Source organism: Pangasianodon hypophthalmus, chromosome 3, assembly GCF_027358585.1.
Source record: "Pangasianodon hypophthalmus isolate fPanHyp1 chromosome 3, fPanHyp1.pri, whole genome shotgun sequence".
Lineage (NCBI taxonomy): Eukaryota > Metazoa > Chordata > Actinopteri > Siluriformes > Pangasiidae > Pangasianodon > Pangasianodon hypophthalmus.
In genome coordinates, this window is record NC_069712.1 from 5,794,674 (window position 1) to 5,815,951 (window position 21,278).

At 38.9% G+C, this 21,278-nt stretch overlaps 1 protein-coding gene across 3 annotated transcripts in view; it reads right to left on the reverse strand.

Annotated features, from left to right (window-relative positions):
* Window positions 1-13,903: 13,903 nt before the first annotated feature.
* The window catches only part of hhip (hedgehog interacting protein), a 33,664-nt gene continuing 26,289 nt past the window's right edge, over window positions 13,904-21,278 (reverse strand). For 2 of the 3 annotated variants that reach the window (XM_026939957.3, XM_026939949.3), the window contains exons 12-13: window positions 16,837-16,985; window positions 13,904-16,726 (exon numbers count right to left, since the gene is read on the reverse strand). In XM_026939957.3, coding sequence (XP_026795758.1) covers window positions 16,530-16,726; window positions 16,837-16,985 — 346 coding nt within the window. In that variant the 3' untranslated portion in view covers window positions 13,904-16,529. The remainder of the gene's footprint in view (window positions 16,727-16,836; window positions 16,986-21,278) is intronic. The other variant, XR_008301463.1, reaches the window with a different exon arrangement.

The window sequence follows — 21,278 nt, forward strand, 5'->3', positions numbered from 1 at the left end:
GATGGTAACAATAACTGTGCTTCCTGACAGGCTGCATTACACCACCCCTTGTTGATTATTTTCCTGTAAAACAGTACACTGTATGTTAGCATTTCCAGTTTTAGACATATTAAGTGAATGGTTATATTTGTAGGGTGTAAATCAGTGTTGTGGACTCAAGTCACACAACTTGGACATGACTTGGACTCGAGTCACAAATTTGCTGAGTTTCGACTCGACTTGTCTTTGACTTGTGACTTGGACTCTGGCCCTTTGATTTGAAAAGTCTTGATACATTTTCAAAATTAATAATTATACATTTAGAAGTGTACAGTGAATCAGCTATTCTTTTTCCCAACAAGGAATTAATTTTCAGCAAATCAGCATCAATCTTCATGTCCAAGGTCAACGTTCAACCAGTCTGACAGCCAATCAGCTTGCAGGACAAAGTTGAAAGGCTGCTCATTCCCTGATGACAGAGGCACTTTGTGGTAGCCATGCTCCCAAAGATAGTAGTCTTTGCCTATAATGATTGTGTTGTTTGCAACAACAAAAGGGCTGCAACATGTAGAACCTGTGGTTCAAGAATATCAGATGCACAAGCAACAACTTCAAATTTTGTTTGGCATCTATTATCCCAAGACAAAATCCTCATGTATTTCCATTAAGTTATAAAGTTTGTCTAGAAAGTGATGGAGTCAATTTTTTTCTCTGGCTTTAAATTTGGTAAAGAGCACATAATGACTTGTTTAGGACTCAGAACTTAAAGTTAAGGACTTGTAAATTGACTTGGGACTTGAATGCCAATGACTTCTAAAACACTGCTTGATCCCACCTCTGGTACAAATTATTATGATCAAAATGTTTACCTCAAGAAAATGAAGCCAGTAACAGAAACTTTCATGGACATTTACAACACTGAATGTAACTCTATAAATGAATAAAAAAGTATTATGTTCTTTAATACATAAAAAAGTAAATGTATGATGAATTTTTTTGAATAACTTTTGGTGTAAGAGAAATGAAATACGTTAGAATGTGCAGGTTTTGGAAAATAATCAACTTTTGGGTGGTAACAGAAACTCTGCTTAACATCTGACCGAATCACGCCACTCTGTTGTTGATTATTTTCCTGTAAAATAGTACACACTGTGTCAGCGTTTGCTGTTTTAGATATTCTAAATGTGAATGGTTCTATTTGTAGCATATTGGATGAATCACTATGATCAATATAACATGGGAACAAAGCATTCGGCACGCTGTCAATGATCTAAGTGTTCATTTATGTAATCCTGTGGTGTCAAGCGAAGCAAGGAAATCATTCTTGACACATCTATTGAATTCGATCTATGAAACCATGAGCATGTTAGTTTCTATTGGCAAATTCAACAACATAATCACTGTACAGCTTAAGGTGTTGTGTAATGTGGAACTATCCCAGCTGAAGGGCCTGGTAGGGGTAGGTGTGATACATCTCTTTCATTCTGTACACAGCCGGTCGATTCAATCTGAAAAATAATTACATTTTAATTACTCTAGGCACATTTTTTTTCTAGCAGACCTTAAATAGACCAGTGTCATAACATAATCAACCCCCCTAACTAGAACTGTGGTAACAGTATAGATAAGTCTTTGTCCATGATTCAGCATGTACCTGTGGTTTTCAGTTTTTTAGACTGGAAAATTTAGCCAAATCATAGCTACTAGCTAATCAGTATTATCAAATAGTACTTGCCCTTGAGTGTATTTGTACCTGTAGAAAAACAATTTTTTGTTAGAACATGGCTACGATCATAAACACATACTGCTGTACCAAATAGTATGACATGAGAAGAACGAAGCACCATCGTTAGTGGAATGATATCCCTGCTCTTGTGCTTAGGAGTACCGTTTTAGGTTCCTACCTCATCAATTATGCCTGGGTGCAACTGACATGCCTACTGTTGCAATCCTACTACTGAGTCATTTATTATTTTAACTCCCTAACTTACACCAATTTTGCCAGAAGTTAACTGGAGCTAGTCTCAGCCTGAGACGCACTGCCACGGGCTATTGAGTGTCTGATATCTTTTGTTTTTTGGCCACAAGCTTCAGAATGTTCATCATTTTAAGCTTGCACAACTGTATTGCACTGCTGTTATTATCTCCCTTGTCAGGTTCCCACATTAGACACTTTCTAAGCTTATAATTAAGATAAACTTGATTTACTACTGCACTTTGTGGCACAACCGATTTGTACTGCTGTTATTATGGTCCTCCTCAGGTTCTTTACATTATTGAAATCCATCTTCATTCATCAAGATAGACAAGTACAATTGCACAGCATTGTTACCATACAGCTGCTACCTTTCATCCTTTTGTTTATATGAGTATGGGTATGTGTATGTGTATGTTGGCTGTGTTTGATTGATGTGGTGTGCTGGACCAAACACCATCACAAATTCCTAATACATTTCTAATGTCTACGGTGAATAAAGTGATTCTTGATTCCTGATTCCTGATGCTGATGGTTGCAATTTGTTTTGCTCTATGCATTTTTGGGTAAAACTAAATTTTTTAACATGAAATCAATGTTGACATCAAATCAACATGAAACAACAAGGGTTTTCAGAGCTAGATATTGTCACAGGATTAAAAAAACGCTGATAGTATCCCATCTTTAAAAGTTATTAAAGTGTTTGGTTTGAAGCAGTTACCATTGAGTCAAAGAGAATCTTGAGTGTTTGCCAATGGGTCATGGAAAACTAAATGTGATTGGTCATCTGCCTTTATAGTTAAATTGCCTCTTTCTGTGAATGTAGGTGGGTCTTGGGTGTGTTTATAAAATGTGACATACTGTACATTTTGACAAAAAATGTACCATACTGTTCTGAGAATTCTCGACTTTGGAGTAAGCTAAGACTAAGCTGCGTCTGAAACTCATAATCCAAACAAATATAACCCCTCCCCTAGGTGATTCTCCAAAGCAACACCCTTTAAAAACACATGCTCTGACATTGCCTAGACTAGAACCTAAATGCTAGTGTAAGAGGTGGAGGTTTCTGAATCAACAGGCAACACAATAGGCAGGCAACAATGCCTCTTTGTCCTGATTGGTTAGATGTTTTTTCCTCTTATTTACAGATTGCCACAGAGAGTTCCTCCTCTGAGCGAATAGTTTATTCACATCTACTTGAACCTGTCCATCCAGCCAAGTCCATCTATCCAGCCACCTACCTACCCATCCAACCACCCATTCATTCAAACATCCAACCTCCCACCCACATACCCACCCACCACCCCATCTATATATCTATCGATCCACCCACTCATTCTTCCATTAATCGATCCATCTATCCATCCACTTACGTACCCATCCAAACACCCATCCATCCGTCCATCCACCCACACGCATACCCACAAACCCACCCACTGACCCATCTAGCTATCCAGCCACACACCCTCCCACGCATCCATCCATCCATCAATTCATCCATCTATCCAGCTGACATTGGTCTAATATTACCCAGTTAATTGTGAAATCCTTTGTAAAATACCATGTTTGTACTGTCTATGTAAACTATTCCAAGCCTCATGTGAAACATTTAAATGCCAATGGTTTTATTAGCATGGATGATGTTTCTCATGTTTGCGTGACAGTCATTCTTATTTGACTGTTAATGCAGCAGCATATAAATATTGTAATCTGTCAGAGAACCTCCAGTAAGTGTGTGATCTTCTCCAGTGAAGTATAAGAGTATATATGTGATATTCAAGGCCTGCAAACCACAGCACTTTCTCCAAATAACGAATCACTTGAGAAGGGTGAGGGTGGTTTGGAACTGGATTTCTCGGTGTGAAGCCAGCGTGGTTTTGTTGAAGTGCTCCGCTGCACATCACCGAGTGGGAAGAAACCAGAGAAACAGTTATGCATGATCTGCCTCTGACTCCCCGCCAAGCCTCAGAGTCTGTTCATCATGATAACATAATTAAATATAGTACTGGCTGCTGAGAAAGATCGGGTAGAAGACAGCTGAGGCAGAGCTCCCTGGTTGTCTCGGTGTGTGGCATCAAGATTGATGGGCTTCTCGAGAGGGTTTCTCTGTCATGCCGATTATAACGGTTACCTCCTCGAATCCCCACATGACCCACTTCATCTGTAAGATGAGAGCCTCTGAAGCTCATCCATCTCAGTGGATGACAGTGCACTTCTGCTCAGATTAATGTGCGGTCAAAGTGGTTGATTTTGAGGTTTGGGAAGGAAAAAACAGGATTTCAAATTGTAATATGGATTGTACAGTGATTCCAAGGTGCTGAAAACAGGAAAATGTTCACGATTGTCTTTTGAGTTGCGATCAGACTGGGGAAAGTCAATGGTTATGCTAATATGGAAAGAAGTCTTGATTTGGTTCAGTTGTATGGGTTGACTGCCACCTTCTGTTTGCACTGAAAAGACAGTGGCTTAAAACCTCAAAGTGTCTCATTATTCTGGACCATTTATCATTTTGGATGAAGAGACTTCGGATTTTGGCAGCATCTGCTGAAACCTTACTCCTTCCACAGTTGGATTTGCTAAATGTCTTGATATTTAAAACAAGAGAAAGCTTTTACTTGCCTTGAAATGTGAGCATGGGAAGCATTTTATCACCTGCTGTCCTGTGAACCCATGAAGAAGAATAGCCTGCCACTGTGATAAGTTTAACAGGTGCTTGGAAGTGACAGACACACCATAGCCAAAGGTCGCGCTGCAAAGAACTGACTCCCAGGTGTGTGAGGTCAGAGGTCAGGTCACAGGGTTTGGAGGGTGTGATGGGGCACCTGCATGGAGACGGATGGGTGTATCATGGATGAATATTGCATTGCATGGACTGTGGCTGGGTATTTGTACTGTATTTATGTTATAGCAACTGTTAAGTCAAAATGGCTGCGAAATTTCTTTGGTTTGCAGACTGCTGACACAGAAACTCGAAATGTGAGGTGACAGTGGTATTGTTAGTGTTAATTACAGTATCTAGAGCAGTGGTATTTGTGAAAATCTAAGGTCCAGCTGCATAAAATTCCGTGCTTGTAAAGGTCTTGATAAGTAACTAACATGACTGAATGGAGACAACAGTTACCTTTTAATGCTTAGTGATTAAGTTTTAGTGATTAGTTCATGGATATAAATACAACACATCACTCTGAAGTGGTTATATTTTGTTTTGTAGTGGAGTTTCACATTATGAGTTTTGACTAGAGCCACGGACTCTGAGCAGATGAGACGTCTATTTTGAATTTGAAAATGAAAAAATAAAGACATTCTTCTGTCCAATAGTTTTTAAACATTATGTTTGTCTTGTCTCTATCTGCAGTTATTCCCTGGTTTAATGAGCTGCCTTCATTCATATATCTTCAGTAACCGCTTTATTCTCAGCATTGCGGTGGATCTAGAGCATATCCCGGGAACACTGGGCATGAGGTGGGTACTCACATAATCACACACTCATTCACACCTAGGGTAGTAGCCAAATCACCTACTGGCATGTGGATGTTGGGGAGAATATATGACCACTAACCGGTCACTACACTGAGCTGTTTTCAGCTAAATAATTTAAAATAAATGCTTGTGATTGGCTACAACAAACTGCAACAGAGGATCTGTTACAGAAGCTGTGATGGTTCTTGTTTAGAAAGCTGAAGTCAATGAACTAAGGCACTATATTTTATCAATTCTGCCACGGTATTTTTCAAACGTTCAGTTTGATTTGCTGAACTACTTTGCTTGGTTCACATCCAGATAACAATCTGACCAGTTGACGACCCGTGATCTAGAGCATATAATATTTTTTCACCTTTTTTGTTGATACTCAGACAATTCTTCTCTACTTGTTGAGAAAGCATCTGAAAAGCAGAGTGGAATTACCATGAGCTGATTAGATGCCGTCCGGCCTTGTCTTGTCGGAACCAGCAGAATTCCTGGTTGAAGGACTTCAGCAGAGGGAGCCTTTATCCTTTGTGTTGAAGGGTTTTCTCTAAAGCATTGACCTACAGCCGGACTCCTTTAAAGCTGGTGCTTGAAATGGAATGCAAGGGCATCATTTGGCTTAGATTAAAGCTCTGAGGGGGCTGAGGATGATTTTAGAAAATATTATGCACCACCTCGTGTGGGGAATCACGACACAGCACCACACAAGTCTGTGTATGAAAACCAGAGCGCCGGTCTTTTTAAAGCAATGGAAAAAAGATGCATCCTGTGCCAAGGAAATGCAAATGATGTGAATCCAATAGGAAGAATGATATCAAAGTAGCAGGCCTCATCAAGGATGTGAGAGGAACACGACACTCCACTGATATTCATTAGGAGATATTGTGATTAATAGTGATTAATTAATTTGGAGAACACAGCCATGACTAAAATTAGAATAAAACTCGTGACAGTGTTCTTGGTGAATCAGGATGTTTTCCATTAAACAAGTGTGTGTGTGTGCGTGCACATGTGCGTGCACATGTGGATCAGGAGCGTGCGTGTGGCCTGCACCGAGCAGACATTCACTGTTCTGATTCATTGTGAATGCAGTTTGTAAACAGCACATTCTTTTCTCCCGCCTCAAGCTCAGAGAAACTACGGAGTGCCAGCTGCCAACACAAGCACAGGGCATCATCACGCACATCGGTGCGCAGGCCTTACGGACCAGATAACCACCTGAACACTAACAAAAACTAATCTGAATGAACATGCACTAGTACACATCTCTTATTCTACATCAGTAGTGTTTTTTTCTGTTCTTTGTGGAGTGCTTGCTAATAATAATAGCATTATTCAGCATTATTATTGTATTGATATCACACCTACCATAAGCCTTCTTTTCTCTTAACTACTGTGTCCCAGTGCCCCAGACCAAAACTTAACCCTTTCTATACAACCATGCTGTTGAAAAAGTGTTAATTCATTTTCTATAATAGCACTTGGACAGTGATTCTAACATGGTATCATTTCTATAGTAACAACGTATACAGGGACTTGTTTGGCAGATGCTCCACCCAAATGGATAAAAAAAAAACCCGTGTAGTAATTGACATGTGAAGTTTTCTGTGAGAAGTTTATTTAACATTTTTGGAAGGACTATCCAGTGTCAGCACTTTATAGCCATCAGATGTAAAGCTGTAACTTTAAGTTTTCAGACAGTCTGTAGGATGGAGGGCTTTGCACTTTCTCGGTCACATGACAGCTGGGTTTTTGTCTTATTACGTTCAACATGTAGAGGCTGGTGAGGGAATGACTGTTTGTAACTGCTGTAATGCAACTTATAACCGGAACTAACTTGTTTTGTGGGTGTTCCACAACATTAAATGTAACTATAAATGTATAAAAAGTATGAGTTTTTTTGCAAATTGCTGTGGTATAAGAGAAATAAATACATTGGGATGTGCTATTATAGGGAACTAATAAACTTCAGGGTGGTAAGAGTAGCTCTGCTTCATGTTGGGATGTATCACACCATCCCATCCTTGATTATTTTCCTGTAAAAGCATGTTTCTAAGCGTTTCATTCCTTACATACCAATACATACATGTCAAATAAAACAAAAAGCAAAAACGATCTATCTTCTCTTCTCTGTTGTCATCATCTGATGAATATCAACAACACTGGTGGAAATAGAGCGCCAAAAGCCCAACCCACGCCTTCGAAGAGCTGCGGGGAATGACATAGATTTAGGTTAAAATTTACAAACACCGGTCATTTTGTCAACATACATTTCACCTTGTAACTCTCAACAACAGGACAAAATGGCTTTATCACAATATAGCATTTTGATAACTGATATAACTAACTATATAAGTGCAAGTAGGATTTTTTTAAAAAGGTCAGAGAAATGGAGCTGAGCACATGGAGAATGTTGGAAAATCTAAATTTTTTAGTATTATTGCACGCTCACGTTTAAAAAATTTCATGGTTCTTTTATAAGAATAAAATATAAGGGTTAAAATGCATGCTGCTCATTGTGTTTTACAGTACGCCTATAGAAAAAAAGGAATAAAGGAAAAAAATATATAAAAATAAGTTGTTAAAATGAGTGTTAAAATAATAATAACATTTATTTACAGTTACCATAAATGCTAAAGTTTAAACAGTGGTTTTGCATTGTTTATTTATAATGGGTCGTAGAACATGCCTGTAGCAGCTTCAAGTCTCATAAGAGGCTTTTTTTTTTTCAGATTTTTAGGCTCATAAAATCTTATGCTTTGGGATGTTCAGTAATCAATTCTCAATGAAACCAGTGCAGTAGGGCCAAAACTTTGGCAGTGCACTCTTTGATTTAGCTGTGTTCACTTTTGTAAAGCACAAACGGATTAAAAAAAACAACAAAAAACAGAAAGTAGGCAAGTAGGCAAGATGAACGGCGACATGTGCAGGTTAATATAACACCACTCTACACAAGTACCACCATAAAACATTTGCATAACTTGTTTTAATGTGTTTGGAAAAAATTGCGCAGTCACTTTGTGAAGATACCTCAGCATGGAAACTTTTACCTAGGTGGTCTCTTTCCACCCATCCAGTTGTTTACTTCGCTGTTCAAGGGATCACAGCTGAGACAAACAGACAAAAAAGACAAGTGTCTGGTTTCACAACCGCACACAATGGCCTTGACACACCTTCTCTCTTTTAACGCACATGTTCACATATAAACACTTTTGTTTAAAACTATGCAAACACACAGCTGTACCTGCGCACACAAACCGATGCATTTGATACCGACGGGTAATTAACAGCAGAGCAGCAGCGGAGCTCAGACCATGAGCTCATTCCTCCACACCCATCCCCTTGGCCCTCCTTTCCTGACACTTACCTGTCTTCTCCTGCCAGTCTCCTGCCATCAGATTGGGCTTGGTGTGTGTTTACATGACAGATTGGGCCCCAGTGGGAACCTTAATTGCATCATTTCATGGATGCGAGTCAGCGTACCGGCTTACAGGCAGTAAACATGAGTGGAGGACCAAGGCTTTTGATGGAGCTTATGTTCTAGCCAACACATAAAAACCATGCATGCTTGGGTTGGATCATCTGTTGGCTGTGTTCAGAGTGTGATGGATGTAAATTGGGAAAGCGCCATGAACCAGATGGTATAAGGTGTAGAAACCGTGGTTGGTATAAGGAAGTTAATTTGGACTAAGCAATGTAGAGTGTATAATTTTTTAAATGGCATACACTGCCTTACTTACCTATTTTTTTTTAACTAATAGAATTTATTTTAGGCCTGCAATGGACTGGTGTCTCATCCAGGGAGTATTTCTGCCTTGCACCCAATGTTCCCAGGATAGGCACAGGATCCACCATGACCCAGACCACGATACAGGTGGAATAAGGTGGAATCATGGTGAAGGAGGCAAAGAAGAACCCAAAGATTGCAGTTTCACAGAGCTGTTGAATGCTCGATTCTGATTGGTTAGAAGGTGCTCATTAAATTTCTATAACAGCAGCTCTGACAGTAGTTGCGGCTACGAGGCGAATCCTGTTATATTTTTATAGTAACAGTTTACACAGGGACTTGTATAGTGGACACTCACATAAATGGATTTAAAAAACATATACATATAATCATTGATATGGTGAGGATATGCTTATTTAGCATATTTGGAAGGAGTCTCCAGTGTCAGAGTTCGTAACAGTCAGAGATAAATCTGGAACGTTAAGTTTTCCAAAACAGGAAAGTCTTCAAAACAAAGGGCTTTGCATTTTCCCGTTTCTCTGCAACATGACAAGCTGCATTTTTTGTCTTATTAATTTCAAGAGAGAGAAAAAAGAGAGATTGATGAGGAAACAACTGAATAACTGCTTTAACGTAAGCGATAACAGGAAGTTGTTTTGTAGATGTTCCACAACATCAACCTTAACTTTAAATTGCTTAAAATTATGTCGTGTTATTCTTTAATAAGTAATAAATTGTTAGTGTTGGCAAATTACAGTGGTGCAAGAGGAATAAAACACTTAAGGATGTGCAGTTATTAGAAAATAATCAAGTTTACTGTGGTAACAGTGACTCAGCTTTGTGTCAAGCCACACCACATCACCCCATCATTGATTATTTTCTGATAACAGCACACTCCCAAATGTTCTATTTATAGTTCACAGGTCATTTTATGGTTTTTATTCATGTTCATGATTGATGCTTATAATTCTACAAGAGACTTTATAGAATCTGTGTAATAAATAGCACGGTTACAGATTAAGCCCAATGTAAAAAAAAAAATTACACACTTTAAATCCATCTTATCTCGATGATTAGGTTGTTGTTTTTCCATTTTAAAGCCTTTTATCTTCAGCAAAGTTAATGTAAAACCTCGAAGGCACAAATTTGTTCAGGTCCCTGGCTTCCTCAGTGAGTGTGTACTGACAGGAATATCAGAATTCCTCGTTCACGGCCACACACACTGCAGCAGTAGTCCTCAATGACTCAGTCATGTAAACACATGAAGTAACAGAATACGCTGTGCAATCAAGGCCGTGACAAGACCAGATACAGAACTGAGGGACTGTCATGCAAGGAAACTACATCAGCTGTTTACTCAATCCCTTTCAAACCATATCAATACAATTAGACAGTTGTGTCCATTATTTAAAATGATTATACCTTATAACTCCAAAAAAAAAAAAATAATAAAGCTAATGAGGGCTTTTCGTGCGAGGAAGATGAACCTGAATAAATAGAGACCAGAGCGTGAGTACAAAATCACAATTGTTTTTTTTTTAATCCTTGGTCATTGTTTTTAAACCATTATCCATAAGAATAACTTCTGTACATGTACAAAGAATTGTAACATACCTCTATCATACCAACCATCCAAGTCTGAGAAATATTTAGTATACAGGCTCGTCATGTTTACCCAGTGCTGGGTTACACTGTTTATTAAAGATGGCCAGACAAGGGCCCTTTGGGGGACAGAAAGAAAACCATTCCAAATGAAAAGAAATGATTCATGCCACAGATAACACATAAACTAAAACGTACCCCATCGCACTGGCTCTCGCTATTTCAGTTGGCTCCAAACACTCAACAGACAACCAGACATCGTGCGACTCTCTGAATACATTGTGGTGGCTTCGATGATGTGGGTGGTCCTCATTTGTTATGATAACGAGCACTCAATCTGATTGATATTTGGTGATATTCCCCTGGTGATGTGTTATATTTATTTGAAGAATTTAATTAAACACTGTCAGTCTGCACAGCGAAACCGCAAACGTTCATTTAGATCCAGCATATCTTTGTGTGCTATAAACTCAACTCATATGAAGGCTGTTTGCATTTGGGGTGCACCCCTGAAATCTGATAGCGTTTGTTTCCCGAAATCCGCACCTTGTGGAAGAGTGGAAATGGAAAGTTTGCATGATTGAGGTCACCCTGTCTTCTTCAGGTATTGTAACAGCAGTATGAGAGCGTAGCATTCAGCATCCAGGGTTTTAGTTCTGGATTAACATTTTTGAAATATTGCTCTAGCGGCCACCTTGGCCTCCTTGGCGTCCTCTGAACGTCTCTCTGTGCACTGTACGTTGATGAAAAAAAAAAAACCTTCACTGGAAATTTGGCCAGTGACGCACAAGGAATGAGACACTTCCCAGCACTGAGCCACAACAGACACCAGGGGCATCTACGTAAAGCAATAGTTTGTTTGCACAGAGAAATATTCTCTGATATATTTGCGGCGGGATGCTAAAATATTTATGTGTGCTGGACACTGTGTGCACACTGAAGCCTCTCAGTGTGTCCTTGTACCTGTTGTGGACACAGTTTCAGATAATCTATGCTCAGTCATGCATACAAATAGCCCAGCCAGGTATGAAAATCTGAGTCGACACCCAAAAACAATGTTTTTATTTCATTAACAAAAAGCAAAAATTTTTACATTATCCAACCCCAAATGTTTTATTTAACAATGTTATTTAACATGTATGGAAGGAGTCTCCGGTGCTAGCACTTTGTAACACTCATGGACCCTTGTAAAGTTTCCCAGGATGGGAAAGTCTTCAGGACAGAGAAGTTTTACACTTTCTATTTTCTCTAGTTTCGAGAGAGAGAGAGAGAGAGAGAGAGAGAGATAAAGAGAAAGGCTGGTGAGAGAATGACTGTTTATTGCAGCTATAATGTAAGTAATAACAGGAACTAACTTATCTCTCTGACGTTCCACAACATCAGATCTAACTTTAAATTGTTAAAATGCATGATGTGTCATTCAATAATAAATTAAACATTGTGATCGCTGGCAAATCGCTGTAGTATAAGCGGAATAACACACTCCAGATCATGCAGTTACATGAAAATAATACACTTAGTGTTATGCATCGTTGCATTACGCTACCCTGGGATGGATTATTTCCGCATGGTCTGTTATGTGTTATTTTGTACTTATTTAATGAAAAAACAACATGCTTTTTATCCATTTACAGTTTAACATTAAAATACATTTAATGATGTGGAATGGCCACAAAACAAGTTTGTTCCTGTTATCACTTAGAATTGTATGAAAAGTTTGGGCACCCCTGCCCAAATTACATATTTTATTGATTTCTGAAGTGAAAAGAAGACCTTGGCAGCAAACTATTTTAAAAAAGAAAAGTCTTTCTAGTCTTGTTTGAGGAATTTTCACCTACATTTTCTTCCTTCTTGGGTCATCTTGCATGCACAGCATGATTAAGATGTACACACGTATTTTCAATTATGTTAAAGTCAGGGACTGTGACAGCCATTCCAAAAACTCGACCTCACATTTCTTAAAGTAGTTCATGGTGGATTTTGAGGTATGTTTTGGATCATGGTCCTGTTGCAGAAGCCAGCCTCTTTTCAGCTTCAGTTTCTTGAAAGACTACGTCACATTTGGTTCCAGAATTTGCTGGAATCCATTCTTTCATCTACATTTGCATTGTTTCCTGTTCCACTGTTACACTTGTATCACTACTCCTGTGACAGCGAAACCTTCTGGCATGTCGTTAGTGTCATATGAGGATTTTGCTTTGCCTAAATGACAGGCAGTTCTAGCTGAGATTTATAATGCTCTGAAATTGTTATTCCTGACAAGTTCTGAGAATTTACAAATGAAAGGGTGTCCAAATTTTTGCATATGCCACAATAAGTATTTTATTTGTTTCTTTTTTTAAGTTCATCAAATGTAAAGTAAATGTACACTAACATTTGCAGAATAATGTTTTTTTTTTAACAACTGTATATATAAAAAATTTGCCCAGGGGTACCCAAACTTTTTCATACAACTGTATATAATTCCAGCTTTAAAGCAGTTGTTCCCTCACCAGCAATTTTTTTTCACTCTTTTGAAGTTAATAAGTCGAAAACACACAGCTTGGAGAAACCAGAAAGCGCAAATACGTCTGAAGACTTTCCCATGGAGGAAAAATTAAAGCTTTACTTCTGACTGTTACAAAGCACTGACACTGGAGACTCCTTCCATATTCCATGTTATATAAATCTCCACTTCACCATATCATCTATTATATATGTTTTAAAAAATCTGTTTATGTGGATTGTGCTTGTGTACATTGTTTCTATAGAAACAATAACAAGTGTATTAATATAAACCTGTGATTTGCCTTGTTATAGAACATGAATCAACACCATCTGACCAATCAGAATTGAGAATTCAATAGTACTTGGTACACTTTCTTCAGTAATAACACACATTACTGAATAACAATATATTCTTATTAAATATGTTCCTCATTGTAGACACAATTTTGTATACCTTACTGCACAGTCATTCATTGAGTGTATTGGAAAAAAAACAGTCTTGCATCTGTTTTTTTTTTCTTAAAACATGCTATACACTTTAATAAACATAATGATACTTTTGGGAAGACACCAAGATAGCCCTAGTTTTATTTACAATACATGATCAAATTCTTCACATGAAACAGAACAAACATTGCAGACAACTTAAATAACTTTATGGCATAACTACTTAAATAATGTAGTAAAACAAACAAAAAAAATGGGTTACTCTATTCACATGACACCTTCCCAGCAGCTCCAATGCAAGTTTCACATTAAGTGCTAATATTACAGAATAGACTTACAGCATAGATTCCTTACATTTACGGAAAGCAATGAAGTCAGTTTCACATCAGAGACAACATACCGTCGTTAGTGTACTTCTTCAAAAGAAAGTAACGCTCTCAGCCACACTGAGAGCAGAAAAAAGGGTAACTAATGATACGGTATACTAAATAACACATATGATCCTGATTTATGAAATCAAATGAGAGGCAAATGTTTCTCAGAGTAAATGTAATAGAGGAAATTTCCATCTCTTTGGATGCATTTGAAGTAAATTACTCAAATTGAATGTCCACTATTTGCAACGTGTGATACTAGTGGTGGTCGATAATGTACAAAATTCAAGTTCAAGTTCAACAGTGATGAATTAATGCAATTTGAGTAGCAGTAGGTTTAGCAAATATAGACTTAAAACAAGTTTTATGTATTATATAAATATAAAATCAGGGTTTTTTTTGTATCATATAAGTGTCAAATCTGTTTAGGTTGTCTGCTTGCAATGGGGGAACCTCTAATCAGTCAGGATAATCACACACTCTTTTGCAATGTGGAATGTTCCATTGGCAGTATCATTCATTTTATTGGTGACTCATGCTTAGAGTATATGATTACACATTCTCCTGTTTCTGCCTTTAGGCCTCTTTTTTCACATACTCAGTACAGTGGGTCATTATCAAAAGGAAAACACTGACTTGCATCACTTACCAATGTTAAATCTACTTTTTATAGAGATAAACATCTTCTAATAATCTCATGATTGAATCAAAATGCTATGCACAATGTAGAGAAATCCAGATATGTTTACGATAGCTTTTTTCTATGTATGAAAAAGAAATCAGGAAATGTTTTTTGCGAGAAAATACACAATGTGAATCCATAGGCTTAATGTAAAACTGCTCTCTAGTAATACTCTCCCCTGTCATATATTATTACACTTAAAAAAATAAACCTTCCTCTATTGAAACAATAGTAATACTATATTACTTTGCAAAGCTAAGTAGTACTTATCTTAGTACAGTACTATCAGAAATGTACAGCACTATGCTTGTTCCCTTTTGACACTATTAACTGAAGACCATTCAGTGATTGAAAAAAAAAGACACATGGATCTTTGATGAATTAAAAACAAGATCCCAGTGAATGATGGTAATCTATTATTCGTTAATATTATATTCTTTTATACTCGTGGCAGTGTAACTAGCTTAAAAAATACTGCTGTGAAAATGGTCTTACATACAAGATTTATACAAAACTAGCTTGTTTCTTTGCTGAAGTTCAAACAGGAACAACAAAACATACACAAACCTAATGAAATGTATGTAAATCTATGATACATTATTTATATCGAAAGCAGCGTGCATGGTCATGAAGAATAAAGAAAATCGGTAGGAATATCGGAATCAAAGTGACTGTTGAAAAACATTCGATTGATTGGCAACTTTTTTGTGATACAAAGTACACACTGATTGCAGCCGTCTTCAGGTTTGAGTTGATTTTTTTACTAAGACTTTTCTCCAAGAGTTATTAATGGCCTAGACCAAACTTTAAATAGACTGGCATCAAGTCCCAACTAAGTGACTCCATGAATATTGCTGGAATTACACTAGCATTATGTATTGTCACCAGTTCCTTTTTTTAATCTTGATGATGAGTGGGATAAACTGAGATTTATCAAATGAATAGATACAACATTCTGTTCGCACATATATATATATTTTTAAATCATATTGGTTATTCGGCTAAGCCTTTGGTGTGAGGTTATGGATCCAGGGCCATCTTGACTTCCTGTGGCGAGTTTCAGTCAGGTAGACTGTCCATTTGATTTCCCAGAGTGAGCCTTGATTACAGGTCTTGATTTTGTAGAGTTGTCTTTCATTGGTTGCACAATTGGTTTACAGCCATGTGCAGGCTTTATACAGACTGTCCAAACTGAGCTTAGATTGTGAGTCCAGTGATTTGAGGCATCTGAAGGGTCCTTTTCACTGGGAGACCTTAGAAGCAGGAATAAGGGCTGAGTCCTGAAGGATACACAGCAAAGACATAGCTAAAGCACTGAGTGCTGGAATCTTTAGCATTGTGTAAAGGCGTCTCTTGGACACCCACTTGTATCGCTATGTGTGTATATGGATGTGTAACACGATGCATGGGACAGTGCTTCTATATCAGAAATGTGGAGCAAAATTTGCAGATATAATTCTGAACCAATATTATTTGCACTGAATCTCAGTGTGGGATCTTTGTCAATAATTTAATAGAAAAAATGGAACCTGCTAAATGTCAGGATGAGTCCACGTGGTTTACCCAAACAACAAGAATTTGAATGCATCAACCAAATTTGGGAGTAAGTACCAGCATTAGTTGACCAGTGATGGCCCACCACATGGGCAGTCGGTGATGATTGTGGTAATGAAGATTGGATGCAGTTGGAGGTTGGGGTGTTGGTGTCCTGAAGGCAAACCCTCAAAAACGCCTCCTTAAAGTTCCACCTTCAGATCAGAGTAGAGGAGCTCAGTCTCCCTGCCCTATCTAGACGATGTAACTGGTGAGGTCCAGCAGATATGATGTCATGTCAATGATGTGATCCAAAATGCCATCTTTTTCCCGATCCTCTTGTACGCCTCGCTCTCCTTTCTCACACTGCGCCCCAGAGAAACCTTCCTTACAGAAGCACTTGTTGGGTTCGATGCAGACACCACCGTTTCGGCAAGCAGGTTCACACTTGGCTGTGAAGGATGAGCAGAAGAATTTATGATTTCTCCACATCTTTGACATTCTAACACCAGTATTAATTATAATATGTAAGAGTATTTGTGTGTGTCTGTATGCGTCTCACCTCTTAAGCAGAAGGGACCCTCCCAGCCGTTGCTGCAGCAGCATTTGCCGGTGGGGGTGCAGTGTCCGTTTCTGCATTCTCGAGAACAGGAGCTGCTAAGCATCTCCGGAGCTTCTGCTGGCCGCCGGCATTCCTTAGGTACCTGAGGCCTGTAGGAACATCACACACTGTTCACCACACTGTTACTAAGAACCACTTCAACACAAGAAATGAGCAGTTAAAAGCAGTTGTAGGATTAGATTCCTCCCAGCAATTATCATTTATTATAACACAGCATTGTTGAGTTCTCAAATCTGATTGGTCAGAAGGTATTGATCAGTTTTATCTAACAACAGCTCTGGCAGTATTGCAGGTGCAAATCACAGGTTAATATTAATGCGCTCGTTCTAATACATTCTTATTTCTATAGCAACAACTTACACAGGAATGTGGTGGTGGACACTTCCCATAATCTAAGACTAATAATAAACCAATTAGAAAACATGTTGCCACTGATAAACATTGATATTGTAACATTTTCTGTGAGGAGAGGATTATTTAACACTTTTGAAAGGAGTCTCCAGTGCCAGCCCAGTCAGAGTTAAAGCTATAGCTAAGTTTTCCAAGAATTTGTGCTTTGCGGGTTTTGGCAACATGAATGGGCATTTTTTTTTGTCTTGTTAACTTCAAGAGAGAGAGAAAAAAGTGATGCTGTTATAATGTAAGGAATAACAGGAACTAACCAACTTCAGGGCGTGTTGATATTGGAAAATAATCAACTTCGGGGTGGTAAGAGTAACTCCGCTTTGTGTCAGGCTGCATCACACCCCCCTCATTTACTATTTTCCTATAACAACACGCCGCCAAGTGCTTTATTTATTACTTAAGCAATGATAAATACACACCCTGAGGCACATATTGATCAGGGTGGATACATATCCCACTGTCTCAAGATGCGAAAACATGCAAGCATGGAAAGAAAATTATTATTGCTAGCAATGAAGACTTCATATGATGGATGACGGCACGTTTCTTTTGGCCTGGCAACATCTGGAAGTGGAAACAGTACCGTTTTGTGTGTAATGGGGCTCGAAGGCGAAACCTCGCCATCACGCTGAGTAGCTACTAATGAAACTGTGAGAGCTGCAGCTCTTCAAACAACCTAATGCCTCCACACACCGGCTAATGAGCCAGGCGAATCTCTTCAAGGCTGTCTATTACTGAGCAGGCAGACCTGTTGACATACCCAACAGGCACACACATACACACATACTCGCACACTGTAATTGGACTCCAATGAAGCAGTGACTATGAGGAACAGGCTGAAGAGCACTTAGTTAGTTCACATCCTGTGTGTTTCACTGGGAGTGGTGCCTGGGAAAGTGAGGTGGCCAGCATGTGAGGAAAGTGGAAAACTGAAAGCAAGCCACCGTTTAGGCCTTTCTCTACACTTTAGTGCTCTCTTGGTTCTTATGTGACAAATTGTTTAAGAATCCTTTGCATGAGAAAGAGTGTTGATTACTGACGATATTAAATATATATGAGAGGGAAAGATAACTCCCTTTGGTATATTTTAGGCTTTTGGGTAGAGGAATTCATGACTTAAGTATATACGTGTGTGTGTGTGTGTGTGGGATGCTGGAACCAGCCTGACAGCCTCAGTGACTGATGGCAGGAGTAGGGTGGTAACAAGGGGCTTCTGGCAGGCTGTATTCGAAGGGTGGGATGGGGTGGAGGGGATCTGAAGGGGGTGGCAGGGGGTAGTTCCCATGCTTCCCACCGCTGCTTTCACCACCCGCATCAACTCTCCCCTTTCTCTCATCCGCACGTTTTTTGTGCTGTTGTGACAGGCTGTACGTTGTTAAAACAAAAAAAAAAAGAACGAGAGAAATAAGGGGAAAGAAACTGAGATGGAGGGTGGAAAAGAAAGAGCGAGAGAGGAAGAGAAAGGAGAGAAAGAGGTGGTTCCCCGGAGGATTGGGCTAACGCCGTTAATGACGCGGGGGTCAGCGCAGCTACTAAACAGTTTGCATTACTGGCAGGGTGGCCGTGAAAACAACACCTGCTGCTGCAGCCCTTGACAAAGGCAGCTGGGTCAACAGGCACTGTGGGAATGTATCAACTCTGGGAGGCCACTTGCATAAAACACAGACTGATAAATTAAAGGAGGGCCATGGCTTATTAGTTTAAGGCCTTCCTGGAGCCTGCCATTCCTCTGCACTGAATAGGAGGCTGAACACATCAGCTGCTTGGATGCTCTTTGTCCGGCTCTTTGAGTATCCTGATCCTAGTTCAGATTGGAAACTTACAGTAATGTACCGATAGTAGTAAGGGTCCTGTACACTACGAGTCTCTAACAACAAGATTCCAGCAGGTGATGAAATCAGTGAAGAATGGAATGCGTATTAAGAGTGGAAAACTCTCGGTGCCTCACAATTCATTTCAGCTTTGCACTGTGATATCGATTTGTTTATTTCAATCTATTATGAAAAACACAAACTCTACGTTCACACTATTAATTGACAACCCACTCGTCTTACTTGTAGTTTGTCTCTAGTGTGTGTGCACTGTCCAACTTTTTTTTCCCAGATGTAGAACCCTAGTAACTATATATACGTAGCTTCTACATCTTGTAAAGCTTATAAATTACTAGGTAATCACAAATTAAATAATGTAGTCTAAGTAGTCTGAAACTTGGTTGCTTGACTTATATGTTACATGCTAGGCTTCATGCTAGCTTTATTGCCAGATTAGCAAAGCAAGCTAACTGTTCTAGCTATGTACACTCACCGGAGGCACCCATGATTTCTGCTATTTCCTTCCAAGCTTTATTTTTCTTCGTAATGTCTCTGTACACTTTGAATGAAACGGCGTGTATACTGTAACAGCAAAGTGGAAACAAATTGCGCGTAGCAACTAAAGTTCTGAGTGAGGAACAAACTACACGTCTGACTGCCACTTGGCTGGTCCGAGGAATCACTTCAGCCAATGCTAGGATTTCTTGCTTTAATGGCTCATACATAATTGGCACAGAATTAAGAAAATATCAATTCAAATTGTCATCTTGTTGCTTTGTTACTGTAATCACAGCTAAGTCTCTTGCATTGTATATAGAAAATGAATGGTTGCCTGTCGACTCGTCGCTTAGTAGTGTGAACAGAGAGATTGTGGAATGCGTGTAGTGTTTATTTTTCATCAAATTTGTTTGGCATTTTTAAATAGATTATGATTATGATAGATTAATAGATTATACATAAACCTATGTATATAAAACTGTAAATATGATATTTGGTGCATCGACATATAATCCTTCATGACAGAACCTAAGAATGGATTATCTTTTCCCATTGCCACTGTGATACCATCAGCAAAACAATATGCACATACAAAAACCTAAGAGTCCCACAATACGTGCATTTTTCTCAGAAGACAGTTTTACTTCCTGGGATTTAACTTGCTGAATTTGACAATAAAACAGTGGAGTTATCCAAGCAGTGGGGTGTACTGTGGGAGTTACGTACATCGTCTATGCCAAAATGAGCTTCGTCACGCTGCTCACTGCAGTCCCCCTATCCTTTTTTTTTGTCATCTCTTGCTATTGTCCGGCAGTCTTTGTGAGTACATTGTGTCAGAAAAATTTACTGTGTATTGTAGCTGTAGGCCATTCAGTGACACTGCAAAGGGTCTTTGTCAAAGGAAAGGACGTGGTGGAGAGTTTGTGAGATTTAGGGGACAAAGTCAAATAATGGGGTCTTTGGTGAAGAATTGGGGGTTATAGAACCAGAAAATGTGAACAGTTTTTAGACGTATTTGTATCCTACTTCTTCTTTCACACATCTCTGGCTTTCTCGCTCACTTGTGCACACACACGTGCATACCTCCTAGCCTCTAGAGAAAGGCCTGAAGTGATTTGTGGCTTCCATAACGAAAGTACTTCATTAAAAGGCTTCTAAAAAGCCCATTCAGAACACAAGAGCTCAGCACTGAAATCCAATACACTGAAAGGGCAAAATCTGCATGAAACGTATGCTTTATATACTATGTTTTACTTTACAGTATGCTCTAAGGGTCCATTGTAAGGCTTAGTGACCAAAAAGGACCCACCGCAGCCAGCTGACTGCTTATTAGGAGTTTAGAATTACTTAGATGGAAAAAAGCTATTAGCTTCTTTGTTGTCTTGCAGATTTTGTGAAATTGTGCTGGTCTGTAGATTAATGAAATTAAAAAAAATATTTCAATAGTGGGCAGGTAAGAAACTTGAGCAAAGCGTCTAGGCTTTCCACTGCTTTTGACCTAATAGACTTCCTACTGGGCTTAAAGGGGAGAGTGACTTTTCAATTTATGAACTGTCAGAAATGGAATTAAAGAGTTTTTCTCGCACAGCGGGGATGTCCTCGACGACAAAAGTGCAAGTGGACATTCTCGTAAAGCACTCAGCACATCTAAATACCGTCTGCTCAAAT